The 13,403-nt window shown below is 39.1% G+C and overlaps 1 protein-coding gene across 2 annotated transcripts in view; it reads right to left on the bottom strand.

Annotated features, from left to right (window-relative positions):
* Positions 1 to 1,381: 1,381 nt before the first annotated feature.
* VDAC3 (voltage dependent anion channel 3) overlaps positions 1,382 to 13,403 on the bottom strand; it is a 13,390-nt gene continuing 1,368 nt past the window's right edge. Inside the window, exons 2-10 of one of the 2 annotated variants that reach the window (XM_007455468.1) lie at positions 11,577 to 11,645; positions 10,703 to 10,752; positions 9,320 to 9,322; positions 7,563 to 7,715; positions 6,677 to 6,729; positions 5,368 to 5,595; positions 3,987 to 4,137; positions 3,102 to 3,159; positions 1,415 to 1,943 (exon numbers count right to left, since the gene is read on the bottom strand). In XM_007455468.1, the coding sequence (XP_007455530.1) occupies positions 1,852 to 1,943; positions 3,102 to 3,159; positions 3,987 to 4,137; positions 5,368 to 5,595; positions 6,677 to 6,729; positions 7,563 to 7,715; positions 9,320 to 9,322; positions 10,703 to 10,752; positions 11,577 to 11,643 (855 nt within the window). In that variant the 5' untranslated portion in view covers positions 11,644 to 11,645 and the 3' untranslated portion in view covers positions 1,415 to 1,851. Of the gene's footprint in view, positions 1,944 to 3,101; positions 3,160 to 3,986; positions 4,138 to 5,367; positions 5,596 to 6,676; positions 6,730 to 7,562; positions 7,716 to 9,319; positions 9,323 to 10,702; positions 10,753 to 11,576; positions 11,646 to 13,403 lie in introns of those variants that run through there. The other variant, XM_007455469.1, reaches the window with a different exon arrangement.

The raw sequence follows: 13,403 nt of genomic DNA on the forward strand, positions 1-13,403 counted from the left end.
CGAAAACAGCTCCATCTCATTGGCCATGAGAGAGATGCAATTAAAGCAAGGTATCTTTTTTCACCTCTAAAACTGGTAAAAATCTTGAAGTCTGATAACGTTCAGCGTTTTTGCACATATGGGGAAATGGGTACTCTTCACCACCATTGGTAGAAACAGTCTGTCACAAAATGTCTGAAGGGCGATTTTGTACTACTAATCTAATGTGCACAACCTATGACTCAGCAATCTCACTTCCAGAAACCGATCCTGTAGACCTGCACCTCTCATACAACAGTCCCTACTGTACATGTGGCTATTCAATTTTAAAAGTAATTTAAATGAAATAGAATTAAAAACTGAGTTCTTCCACTGACCTACTTACATTTCAAGTGCTCAACAGCTTTGCGTGGCTAGTGGCTGCCGTGTGGGACACTGCAGACATACCTCATTTTCATCATCACAGCACGTTCTACAGGGCAGTGCTGCCATGGGAATACGCACGGAAGTGGAGAAAGATAAACGGACAGAGATACTCAAGGCAGCGCTTCTCTGTAAAGCAGACTGGATACAGGAAAAAGGGGAATAAACAAATGCCACATTTATACAAAAGTGTAAAAATAAAAAATATGAGGGATATTTATACAAACAGAGGACTCTGCTGTTAACTTTGTAAGTATGTTGCAAAACAAAGATATGCATTTTAACATTTTATATATATAGATAGATATTTATGTAATCTCTAAAGACAATGAAAAATATCGCAAGGACATATGTCAAACTATTAGTGGCAGTGGAAGAAAGAGGGACTGGAGAGAGGAATGGGAATTTTCACTTTTATTTATGTCTACACTGACTGAATCTGTAGCAACCAGCACATATTTTGTTTAAAAAAAAAAAAAAAAAGATTTTCAAAAGGAGCTCTACTCTTAGAAAGATGATTTACCAGTAAGCCCTGAAGACATCACAGTCTACTCATTTCTTTTCTAAACTCCATCCTCTGGCCATCATTCTTCTAGATCTAGTCATCAAAAGCATTGTCCTGATGCCCGGGGGGGCCACGGATGCACCTCATCCAGCTGTGACCCCTCCCACCAGCCTCTCCCTGGCAGCATTTCCCCCAGTTGTACTCTTTCCTTTGCCCTCTTTTCATCCACTCACACGCTCACTGTCCCTTAGCAGCTTTACAAAACTACCAACAGGATATAGTCTCTCACACTGCAACAGGTGGCAAGGACCTCGGCAGATGTGCTTCTAACCCCCAGAACAAAGCGTGCTGTCTGACAATGCGGCCTGACCGCAGAAGAGCAGCAGGAGAGCGGGGACGGGCGGCAGCACGGACGATTCAGACACAAATCCCACGGGTGAGTGCTTTTCACAACAAAATCAATCACACCAAATATAAGAAACCAGCACTGGCAAGTGAGATGAGCAATTATGTTCCAAATGTGATGGGTTTATTTTATTTTACTCTGATGCAAAACGAAAGATTCCACTACCGCAGAGACCGATATATTACAAGGTCATGAAAAAGTGGTGTGGGACATGCAGGACGTGATGGACAACTGGAGGGTCGGGTCATCTCCTTTGTAACATGACACTACACTGTCGCTGAGCAACACATTGAAAATAACACTGCGGAATTGAACTGAAATGTGGCACGAACATGACAACTTCCGGGCATGCCTTCAAGCACACCTCCCTTAGGCTGGACTCGATATCTAGGCTTCTGTGTGAGGAGGATTACAATTCTTTGGAAGAATAAAAAGTTCACACCTTTGAAATCTCACAGAAGAATTTTAAGGCCAAAACATAGTGGGTTCATTTCTCTTCACCTCCAGGGACAAAGCTGATGCTTTATTCAAAACCACATTAAGCTTCTAGTTCAAATCCCAGCCCGACCTTGTGCCCTCCTGCACTGAAGTTCTTTCCATCGATTAGAGCTGACAGGGTCAGCTTCACTCCTAGGAAGAAGCAAACACCACAGTCACTTGTAACAAGCATTACAATCAGATCCGCATTTCCTAGAAACAATGGGTGGAGTCAATGGCATGGGTTACAGCTGGCTATGAGATTACCTCTGTTACTAACTCGATGCCAGGTTACCCACAGCCACCTGATCTGTAAAGCACAGTCATGGCACACTTTATCTGGAGTTCAGGGTTAAGAATGATGAGTGATCAACCAAACTCACAAGCCACAGTAACCAAGTTATTATTAGGAATACAGTAAGTCCCCTATATACAAACCTCCAAGTTTTGAACTTTCAAAGATGCGAGCGTGTGTTCGCATGTCCGGTCATGGAAGTTAGTTCACGTGTCTGGCGTACACTGTCACACGTGTGCATCCTCTGCAGGTGGCTGTGCTTTTTGTGTACTGTACTGTACAGGACTGTATAGAGTACAGTAGTATGGTATCTCTAGTTCTAGCCCAGGATGTCCAGAGCAAGCATAAAAGCAGTGGTGATGTAGCTGGTACAGTACTACCCAGACATCATTAGATCGTTTCTTCAAGAGGGTAGACAGAATTGAATCCAGCAAGAAGCCAGAACCTGTGCCATCAACGTCAGCCATGAGTGAAATGGCAGCTTGCCCTCCGTCTCCTGTTGCTGACGACCCTTCAGCTCTACCATCTCCCACCTCCTCTCCCTCCTCCAGTCAGTAACTCTTCTTGCCTGTCCACTCGATGCCAGCCCCTGTGTGCCAGCTGTTGTACTGGACTACTGTAGTTTTTAAGGTAGTGTACTGAAAGATTAAAAATGTTTTATTTGTTGTGCTTGTTTTTTTATGTATTATTTGTGTGAAAAGTATTATAAACCTATTACAGTACAGTACTATATAGCCAATTGTGTTAGCTGGGCACCTAGGCTAACTCTGTTGGACTTATGAACAAACTGGACTTACAAATGTACTCTTGGAATGGAACTTGTTTATATGTAGGGGACTTACTGTACAAAAATATTTTTTTAAGCAAAAGTGCTTAATCTGTTTTACTTCGAACAACGAAACGTTACAAAACGGTCTGAATCAATCTACAGTGATTGCAGGTTGTCTGTAGGTTCTTTTCATTATTCCTCAATCACCTTCTACCCCAAGCCCATAGTTATTCACTCCTTTACTCACCTGGTCGAAGGGTCTGAGTATAACCCAGTCCAATCAGGCTGGCATTATTCACTTTAGCCTAAGATTAGGAGATGAAATAGAAACAGTTAAAAAACAATCAATTTCATAATATATAAGTCCAACACAACCACTCCATGCATCGGATTTCCAAAGCTGAAACACCTTAGGACCAATCCAGAATTAGTAAAACTGAAAACTTAATTAATAAAAGATAAATCTTTTAAGAAGTCAGTAGGGGACAGAGGGGACCTTGAGAATGCATGCTTAAAGGCCTCGAGCAAAATTTTAAAACACTGTGCAGCCAAACATCCCTCCTGTGAACTGAATTCTTTTGAGTTACCAGTTTTACAACCTCCGACAGTGGTACGAGCATGAACTCTGGTGACAGACAGATCTGGGATCAAATCTTGGTACCTGTCTCTTATTGTGTGACCTTGGGCAAGTTACCTGACCTCTCTAAGTCTCAGCTCCCTCATCTATAAAATGCAGACGAGGGTAATACTACTCACCAAATAGATTAGTTGTGAGGGTTAAATGAGATAATACACATAAAGCCTTAGCACAGGATCTGAAATTTAAGAGCTCAATTAGTGTTATTAACAAGAATTACCAATGGCAACAGGAATAGTAATCGAAACCCAGGAACTTATAGATAAGAAAATTTTGAGGCCAAAAAGATAAAATGACTTTAGAAGGTCAGACAACAAGTACAGGAGGAACTAAGATTAGAACCCACAGTTCCTGACTTCAGGTATACGCTCTTTTCACTACACAATGAGTAGCTCAAAGTTAATAAAGAACATGCAAACTACAACCACATCACAGCATCCATTTACGACTTAGACGAAACCCTAAGAGCAGACCCAATCTGCAGCATGTTCTTACACACAAAGAAGTTCTACAGTCCAGCTTGTACTTAGCAGCAATGCCGAAACGTGTGTTGTTACTGCCAGCCGTCCACGCGAGGTTTATTGATGTTTCAATCTTCTCGTTCACCTTCTGGTAGATCGACCCTCCAAATTCAGTGCCATCGTTCCTGTTTTCACAGCAGAAGAAAAGTCATAAATATCTAGTTTGTTACAATACGGAAACAAATTCTAAGACTATCTAAATCAGGGTCTTATTTTACAGCTACAGACTTCAGCAGACTTCTAGCACAACTGACTTCCAAACAAACCAGTTATGTGACTTATAGCCACCTAATTAAAGCACAGTAACATCTGACTCATTTACTTGGCTCCTCCACATGACATGAATTTCTTAGACACAATTCAATTATGCACAGAGGCAGACACCTCAAGTAAGTATGATCTGTATGTCTCTGACATGTTCACAGTATTTAGAAACTTCAAAGTAGAGTTATATAAAGATTCTGCGAAAAAAAAAATATAGTAGTACAAGCCAATTCTGGATTTCACTCAAAACACAATCTTAGCATTAGAAAGCACCCTCCAGACAATAGCTACAGTGCATGGCCCCAGGGAAGTACACGACGTATTGCTTCAGAGGCCCTCAGCAGTCAGTCCCTGAGTTTTCATAATACTGTTTCATCAATTTCAATGCCTCTTTCTATACCACTAGCGACTTTATTTTAGTCACCATAAGTGGAATAGAGTGTCTAGTGGAAAGCAATCTGCAACACTTCAAAAACAGAGTTGATCCTTTGCTTTTCTTCCTGGGACAGCAGCAGTGCCCAGTAGGCCGAGACATAAAATACAGTTTAAAAGTTCAAATTCATGTAACCAACAGGCTGCAGCCTACAGACTTGAACCCAGGACTGCTCTGAGGACTTCTGCTACTTCTGAATACAACCCAGGTAACTGGGTTCTGACCAGGGTACCTGAAAACCTCTAGAGAATTACACTGGGGATGCTCCAGGACGCTCAGATCAATTAGGGGGTTGTTCATGATCCTAACAGACCTGCTTCTAGAAACTGACAAGATGAACAGGGAACCAGAGGAAGCAGGAACGCCTCCAAAGGATCCCTTCTATCAGGAGGTGACCCCTACCCCGGGCTCTCTCCATCCCAGTGGTTGGGGTACAGGCTCAGAGGCCAGCAACTGCCAGCAGCACAGCACCAGCACCAAGTGCACTAACTCTGCAGTGCTTTGCCGACTACGAGCGGCACAGTGTAGCTGGATGTCCACCAAGGCATGACGTCATGCCAGCACCACCCCTTCCAAGCTTCTCCACATGCTAATGGCTACCATCCTCTGGGCGACTGTGCCAGCATTAAAGGAGGAACTCTGAACCGTGAATACTCACACGTGAGTGTGCAGCTGGAAGTCTGCAGCCTTGTAACCCAGGGCGAAATTATTCTGTGACAGTTTGGATTTGGCTGTGTCAAAACTCATCTGATAGCCAGCAAGCCAACCTTCAATGGCCAACACAGCCCAGCCATAGACGGTTGGCCCAGAAAAATCTATATCAACATTACTGCCAAGACTGAAACAATCCCGTTTATAGGAGGCCTTCAATTTCCCACTCTTCTTTCTGTAAAAAAAAAAAAAACAAATGAAAACAGCACAAGTTTTCACTGCTGTCCAGAAATCTTTAGAGTAAGATCCCTCCTCTCCCATAATGTAAATACTGTTTTGGCAGGTGGCACATATACATTAAAAATGTTTCAAATGACAGCTCTACAAATGTAATTTTGTTAGCATTAGAAATATATATACTATTTTTTACCTATTCCTCACTGTAAGTTCAAATGATAGGGTATTTCATGATTAATTTCATGAAAGCATAAGTATAAAAAGGTGTAAGATATTTCAGTACCAAATTAATAATCTGAATGTATATGTATACAGACATACAAGAAACCAAATTTCTTTAAATGTTTCCAAATGCTACAAAAGGTAACGCCCAACAAACTTCTAAACTATTAACCTGCCATAGAGAGAAGTGTACTTTTTTTTAAATAAGCATATTTATTTTCCTTAGGCCAGTGTTTTCTCCCTGGACAATGTTAGATGGATGGAACAGAAGTGTACATTTTTGAAGGACAATACTGAAAACACGAAATCCGTTCTTAATAGTCCTGTGCTTGTCCTGAAGACAACACTGGTGTGTAGCAGGAAGGACACGCCTGCTGTTACAGTGGAGGAGAAATGCCACGTGGCCCCCATCGAGCACCTGTCCTTTAGAGAGAGGCAGGTAGGAAACAACATGATCCCCATTTTTCAGATGAAAAAACTGAGTCAGATAAGTTGGGGGATTTATAAAGGCTAAGAAATCAAGTAAACGGAACTATTCTTTGCAGTGTTCTGGTGCCAGGAGACTACACTCTTCTCTTAAGATGTTAACTTCTCAGCAAGACATCACATCCATGAATCTTCAGGACAGCTTAAAAAATATCTCATCTCAGACCCCTCTAGCTTCTACATTTTTTCTACTATGTGCCTCTTTAAGTGTCATATAGGGAGTGTCCTCAGGGCGGGTCCCTCCCTCCCTCCTGCACACACAGGTCTCTGTGCTCCTCACCTCCAGAGCTCCTCCTGCAGTTCCCTGCCCTAGACCTCTCTATCCCTTCAAGCCACAAGACCATTTCAGAAAATGGGGTTGGGATAATTACCCTGTGTTCGGTACAAATATGGTATCAAGAGTCAGTTTCAACCCTTCAGCCAACTGAAAAATAAAGATATCAAATTAACAATCAGCAATTTTTAATTCTTTTCTTGACTTGAAAAACCAATTCTAAGGTTTTCTCTAACTTCCTAACAAATAAGAAAGTCATTAAAGAAAGCCAAATATTAAATGATTTAATAAATTTCCTCTTCTTCTTTCCCTGCCCCCTATCCCACTCCCCTCACCCCCAGGCTTCATCATGATTCTCTCACCCAAAAAAAGGCTAAAACATATAGGTCAAATCCTGTTATAGCCAATAATGCAAATTAGAGTACAAAACCAGAAAATCCCAATACAACAAAATAACTGTGATACTCTCTTGAAATTATTATAACTGGACATTTAACAAGCCAACCTAAGTAATTTATTCAGCTATACATACATATGCATTATCTATATATGGTAATGTGCAAATAAACATACTTCAAAAAATAGTGCCCTGAATGTAGCAGGCACTTGACAACTGCTGAAAGATTTTCTCTTTGAAAACATTAAAGAATTTTAGAAACATTTTTCTGTGGAGTCAATTTTGCAATGATTACAAAACAAAATTAAATTAGATCACTACAAATAGCTTGGTCTATTCAGGAGAGGCTCAGCTGTGTAACAATAAGTATTATAGAACTGGTCAGAACAAAAGATATCATAATTACGTACACAGCAACAAAACTTACTTTCTAGAAACATAAAACATACCAAAGAAGGCCACATGCAGAGGAAAAAAATACGAAAACTAGACAGGGTTGCAAGATCTCCAATTATACTTGGGATTTGTTCATCATTTTATCCCCAAGATAATTTTACCCTACAAATAACTTCCAACGCTCTCTTACCTTATTCTCCAAAGAGACTTCTGTCCCAAGCGTATTGTCTGTGTTCCACTTTTGGGTGAAGGTCAGTCCATAGTTACAAATCTTGTATTTGGTCTCTAGGTTGCCTGATGCTTTCCCTGTATCAGTGTAAGCATGACCAGAAGTAGAAAATTCCTGGTAAGAAAAAATAATTACGTTAAAATCAGCTCATCAGATAGAAAATATACATTCCATAAAGTAATGTTCAATGTAGCAGAAACCAACACAACTTACTTTTTACCACAGCCCTACTCTGCAGCAACTTATTTCCTGCTTTCCTTCCTTCTTTCCAATCTCTAAATATTTTAACCAGTCTTGCATCTTCCCATTACTCCACCTCTCTTACTGATATTTCTGTGCCATATACTCTCTTACTAAATGGGAATCTCTCTTTTAAAAGAAAAATATCTTTACTGAAAATAAATGCCTTTTCTAAAAAGACAAAAATATTGAATCTTAAATATGTACTTTCATGACACGAAAAAGACTCTCAGTTCTCAATCATACCTTGTGAACTATTAGTTAACTTTAAAGTCCTTAAAAATCCCCAAACACTAGAAGCCCCAGATTGCCCCCTTTTAATAGGGCCAGAACTTTAATGCATTAAAAAGCCTTATTTTTATTGTGGTAAAATACACTTAACATAAAATTTATCATTTTAACCATTTTTATGTGTACAGTTCACTGGCATTAAGTACATTCACATTGTTATAAAAACTTGATTGCTTTTGTCCACAAAACTATCCGTAAGACTATCAGCGTACACAATTTCAATAAGTGAAAGTACCCATTTTTCACAAGAAAATGGAATGTTGTAACTTATCCCTCTTCCCTGTCAAATAGTTACTATGAATGCCTTAAAATATATCCTCCTCCCAGTTAGGTGTCCCTCAGTCATATGACAATAAGCAATTAGAAATAGATCTCCTTCTAGGGGAAGCAAACAGTCAACACCTGTCACTGTCAATCTATGAACTGTCAAGAAAAAACATTTCTGATTGGCCCCGTTTTTAAAGAACATTTCTGAAATATTGCCAACAGTAAAGAAACCCCGCCAACTCTGCCCCCTAACGCTCGTTCTACAAGCCGATGAAACAACTGGGAAACTGTGATCTGTTTATCTACACCACGCAGAAAGTTTTCAAAGAGAATATCACACTGCACACTAAGGGCAAGGCCTTGGTAAAACACGATAAAATGCTAGTCACGTTTAATAGTTCACATCACTTTCTTTTAGTAGATCCAGCTACCTAGTGTTTCATTTTTCACATTTACCTTTCATAAACTTGCAAGTATAGCAAATATAAACCTTAATTTTGGTGCAAAAAATAAAGGTAAAAGAGTATTTAGCCTATATTTCTTTCTTATTATCATCATTTCTTAGTCTGAAGCTCTGTCAAAAATCTAAAATGCCAGAAGTACAAATCTCAAAGAAAAGGCTAGAATTTTCCTAAGTTGAGTTCCAGGCTCACAATTGCTTCAGTTTTTGTCTAATTTCATAATTAGCTCAAACAGTGCAAAACATATTTATAATATGCACATAACATCTACGGTTCTGCATTAAATGCTAGTATGCAACAAACCAATCATGAAAATGTTACTGTTATAGATGGCATATCATAAAAATACCAAGATACGATCGAGAAAATTTGGAGCAGTGGATGAAATTTACCCTGAATCAGTACCAGAGAACAAAAGCAGCCATAAAAACAAGCACACAAATATACTGTTTTTCTTACCATCTGAATGAATATTCACACACAACAGCAGCATGAAAGGGAGATAAAATTTTAGTTGTTGATTTTTGCAAGACAAACCTACCTTGAGCAAATTCTGAGGTACTAATCAAAATGAGTATAACTTTTCTATTTTAATAGATGATATAACAAAATCCCATCCTAGTAGGGGAGTTGCATACATATTTATTTACTACTAGAAAACCCAGGGAAAGAATCATAGTGACAAACCAGGACTATATGAAACATAAGACAAAGTACCATAAATACTCCACATGCTTCTTGCCCTTCTAATTTAATCATTATATCCAGAAATAAAATTTGCGCTGGTTTGAATAGGTAAATACCAAACAAAAAAGACGCAGCCAATAAAGAGAAATCAGAGAATAAGGTGAGGGTAAAGTTGATCTATTTGCTGAGACTTACTTAAAGAAAGCTCTGGTTAGTGACGCTTTGATAATACACTGATATATCCTTTACCATATTCTTAACTTCCAGTAAAAAAGACTTTATGAACATTAATAAAAACTGCAGACTAATCTTCTACATGCATTTCTATATTTGTTTCAACTAATCATGAAGGGACAGAAACTAAAATTAATTTGTTTTTGTAAAAGGGCAACAAAATTTGCATGAACCCAATACAAGGGAAGCAAAGATTTTAGTGTCCATATACATATTCATGAAAGTATAAAGAAATGGCATGGGTCAAAAATATATATATATATACATACCTATGTATACATATATTCTGTATCTTCTGAGAATAAGACTCAGAATACTCTTATTATGACAAACACAAAGGGTCTCCCCCCCAAATTCAACCTGACTGTCCTTGGGCTCAAGTGGCTGGGCAGCTCACTGAAATCTGAGAGCAGGACAAAGCTGTAGGGAAGACAGCATAGCACCAAAAGTATGCTGTTTCAAGTAACTTGACTAAACAATGATTTTTAAACAGGTTCCTTTAAGTTAATTATGCTACATCTATTAAAAATATATTAAGGGGCTTCCCTGGTGGCACAGTGGTTGAGAATCCACCTGCCAATGCAGGGGACACGGGTTTGATCCCTGGTCTGGGAAGATCCCACATGCCACAGAGCAACTAAGCCTGTGCACCACAACTACTAAGCCTGTGCTCTAGAGCCTGCGAGCCACAACTACTGAGCCCACGAGCCACAACTACTGAAGCCCGCGTGCCTAGAGCCCGTGCTCCGCAACAAGAGAAGCCACAGCCATGAGAAGCCCGTGCACCACAACAAAGAGCAGCCCCCGCTCACCGCAACTAGAGAAACCCGCGTGCAGCAACAAAGACCCAACGCAGTCAAAAATATAATTAATTAATTAATTGGAAAAAAAAATATATATATATATATATTAAGTACTTACCACTCCACTACATGACTTGGTTCTCAGATCTATTTTGACCATGCCAAATCCTAGACACACACACACAAAAAAACATTAATGTACAAAATGTGACATGCACTCCAGTCTTTGCAACTTAGAAATTATGAAAATAGTCCACAGTACATTCCGTATGGAAAATACTCAGTATTCTTGGTAGGTGAGAGTTCCACAAGGAATTGAATTATAACAAAATAACTTAAGTTTAATTTTTAAGTCCCTCAAAATAATGAAGACATATTTTGAAAATATAAGTTAAAAAAACAAATGGATGAAAGGAATATGTACTATTTTAAGAACCAAAATTATTAGAAATTATGCAGATATATATACACAAGCTTAAAATATATAATTAACATTACTAGTTAATAAAAAATCAAATGTGTACAGCACAAAAAATTAAAAATGTAAAGACTAAATTTTTAAAACTAAAAATAAATGTCCACTTGCTTTCAAACACTGTATGTTCCTCCAAAGAAGTCAAAAGCTGTGTCTTCACCCTCGTGAAAATACTGCCATTATTTGGAGGAGGAAAACTACACCCCCTATGTTAGCTGTCCCCAGGGCTAACCAAAGGAGGCACACATATTACAGATTTATATGATTTCACCCGACAGATAATATTAAATACACAAATGCTATGTATGTGTTAATGTACACAACAGCTTTTAATGCCTGTGGGACTCTACCTCTAAAAACAGAAGTCTAGTAACCTGCTAATGGTGATCCCCTTAAATCTTGTAAAACAGATTAATGCTGACTTAACCTCATTTTACTAAGCACAGTCTCTTCCATATAGTAGGCATTCAGTACTAATGCTTACCCCCAAATTGGCAATTCACAATAGCATACTTACCATATCCTTTGTTGAAGACATCCTTAGCAGCCTTTCCTAGGTCACAGTAAGTCGGTGTGTTACACATATCTTATAAAGAAAAATGAGGACAAAGGAATAAAAGTAACTATTTAGTATTTATTCACTGTTCAGTTGTTTAGTTCTGTGAGAAGAGGTATATAGTTTTTTCTTCCTTTGTGTCATTAATGCTTATGCCCTAATGCAAGCCAAGTTAAGAGAAAGCATGCTGCTCCTTTAAAAAGAGCTTTCCAGAATGCTAGAGAATAAAAGAGTTTTTCATGAGATTCACAAAGGTCATCTTTCTGATTGCACTGCAAAGAAAAGAAATTTCTCCCAGGCTGAAGGAGATGCTCTGTTAAACTGGACTTTTACTTTTTAAAAAAATGCAAAAATGTACATTAGAAAAACATTTCTTGAGCTGTTATAAAGCCAAAGAGCTGTGTAAGATGTCAAGGTAAATTTTCTGAGGATCTGTAAAACAGATGCAATTAAACATCTTCAGGGTCACTGTTTTTGCCACTCTGACATTCAGTTCTCAAGAATTACCACACTAATTGAAATGTATTCACCCAGAGTATGACCTCTCTCAAAACTCTTCTTAAAATAAAGTGCTATAATCTTACCTAGTAACCAGATATAGGACAGGGTCTACCTGCAGCGGTCTGCTCCCCCAAATCAGTATACACTCTAAAGTTACAGCCTTCAAAACCCAAGGGAAGCAGCCACATAGCACAGGGAGATCAGCTCGGTGCTTTGTGACCGCCTGGAGGGGTGGGATAGGGAGGGTGGGAGGGAGGGAGACGCAAGCGGGAAGAGATATGGGAATATATGTATATATATAACTGATTCAGTTTGTTGTAAAGCTGAAACATACCATTGTAAAGCAATTATACTCTAATAAAGATGTTACAACGAAAAAAAAAAAAAACCCAAAGGGCTTGACTTTTCATCTTGCCTACTTAGTATTCAGCCAGCCTTTCTACTGCCAAGATGACCCTCACATCAAAATCTCAGACCTATTGACACTGCTGAACATACCACTCCTTTGCCCTGTGCACCACAGGAAACCTCTTCCTGCAGCAGCCTCAATAGCCACATCCAACAGGTCGTAGAACCACCTCAAGCAACCCCACTGGCCCCATTACTACACCAGAAACATCCAGAGCACCAGCTAGCCCCTGAACCACCTACACAACCGAAGGTATTTATTTCTATTTGGCTGAGCTCTTAGTCTGGCCTGCTGCTAAGTTTCTGCCTATCCCACCACACCTGAACACTACACACACTTTATGGTGCACTTCGTAACTGTGAATTCACTTAAAATTTGTCCCTTAACCTAAACCTGTCAAATATGACAGATATTAGGATATGTTAAGAGAACAGAGTATTAAAATATATATAAAGAAGAAAGCGTAAAGGTGAGAGGAGATAAATGCACTGACTCATAGCCATCGTAAAGCTTTGTTGTTCTAAGCCACAAGGTTTCATAGTTCACTCCCAGAGCAATTGATTTACAATTCAGTCCTCTGTATTCAAAGGATCAATTTTAGGCTTTTTCACATTGCCAACTGCAATCTGATATTACTCTTTATGCTCACAATCGATGCCGGTATCTGTTGAAATGTTTCCCGAAGTTCAGTCTAAAAAGCAGGCACTACGTATTCAAATAGAAATGTTAAGACTTTACAGTCTGGTTTTTTCTCTACCGACAAGAGAAAAGATACACTTAAATGTTTAGAAACATCCATCCAGGGACCCATTACAGTCTTTTAGCATTTTCCTTATTTTTCAAAACGACCTGCCAGGCACTTTGCAAAAGTCGTGTAG

Source organism: Lipotes vexillifer, unplaced genomic scaffold, assembly GCF_000442215.2.
Source record: "Lipotes vexillifer unplaced genomic scaffold, Lipotes_vexillifer_v1.1 scaffold414, whole genome shotgun sequence".
Classification (NCBI taxonomy): domain Eukaryota; kingdom Metazoa; phylum Chordata; class Mammalia; order Artiodactyla; family Lipotidae; genus Lipotes; species Lipotes vexillifer.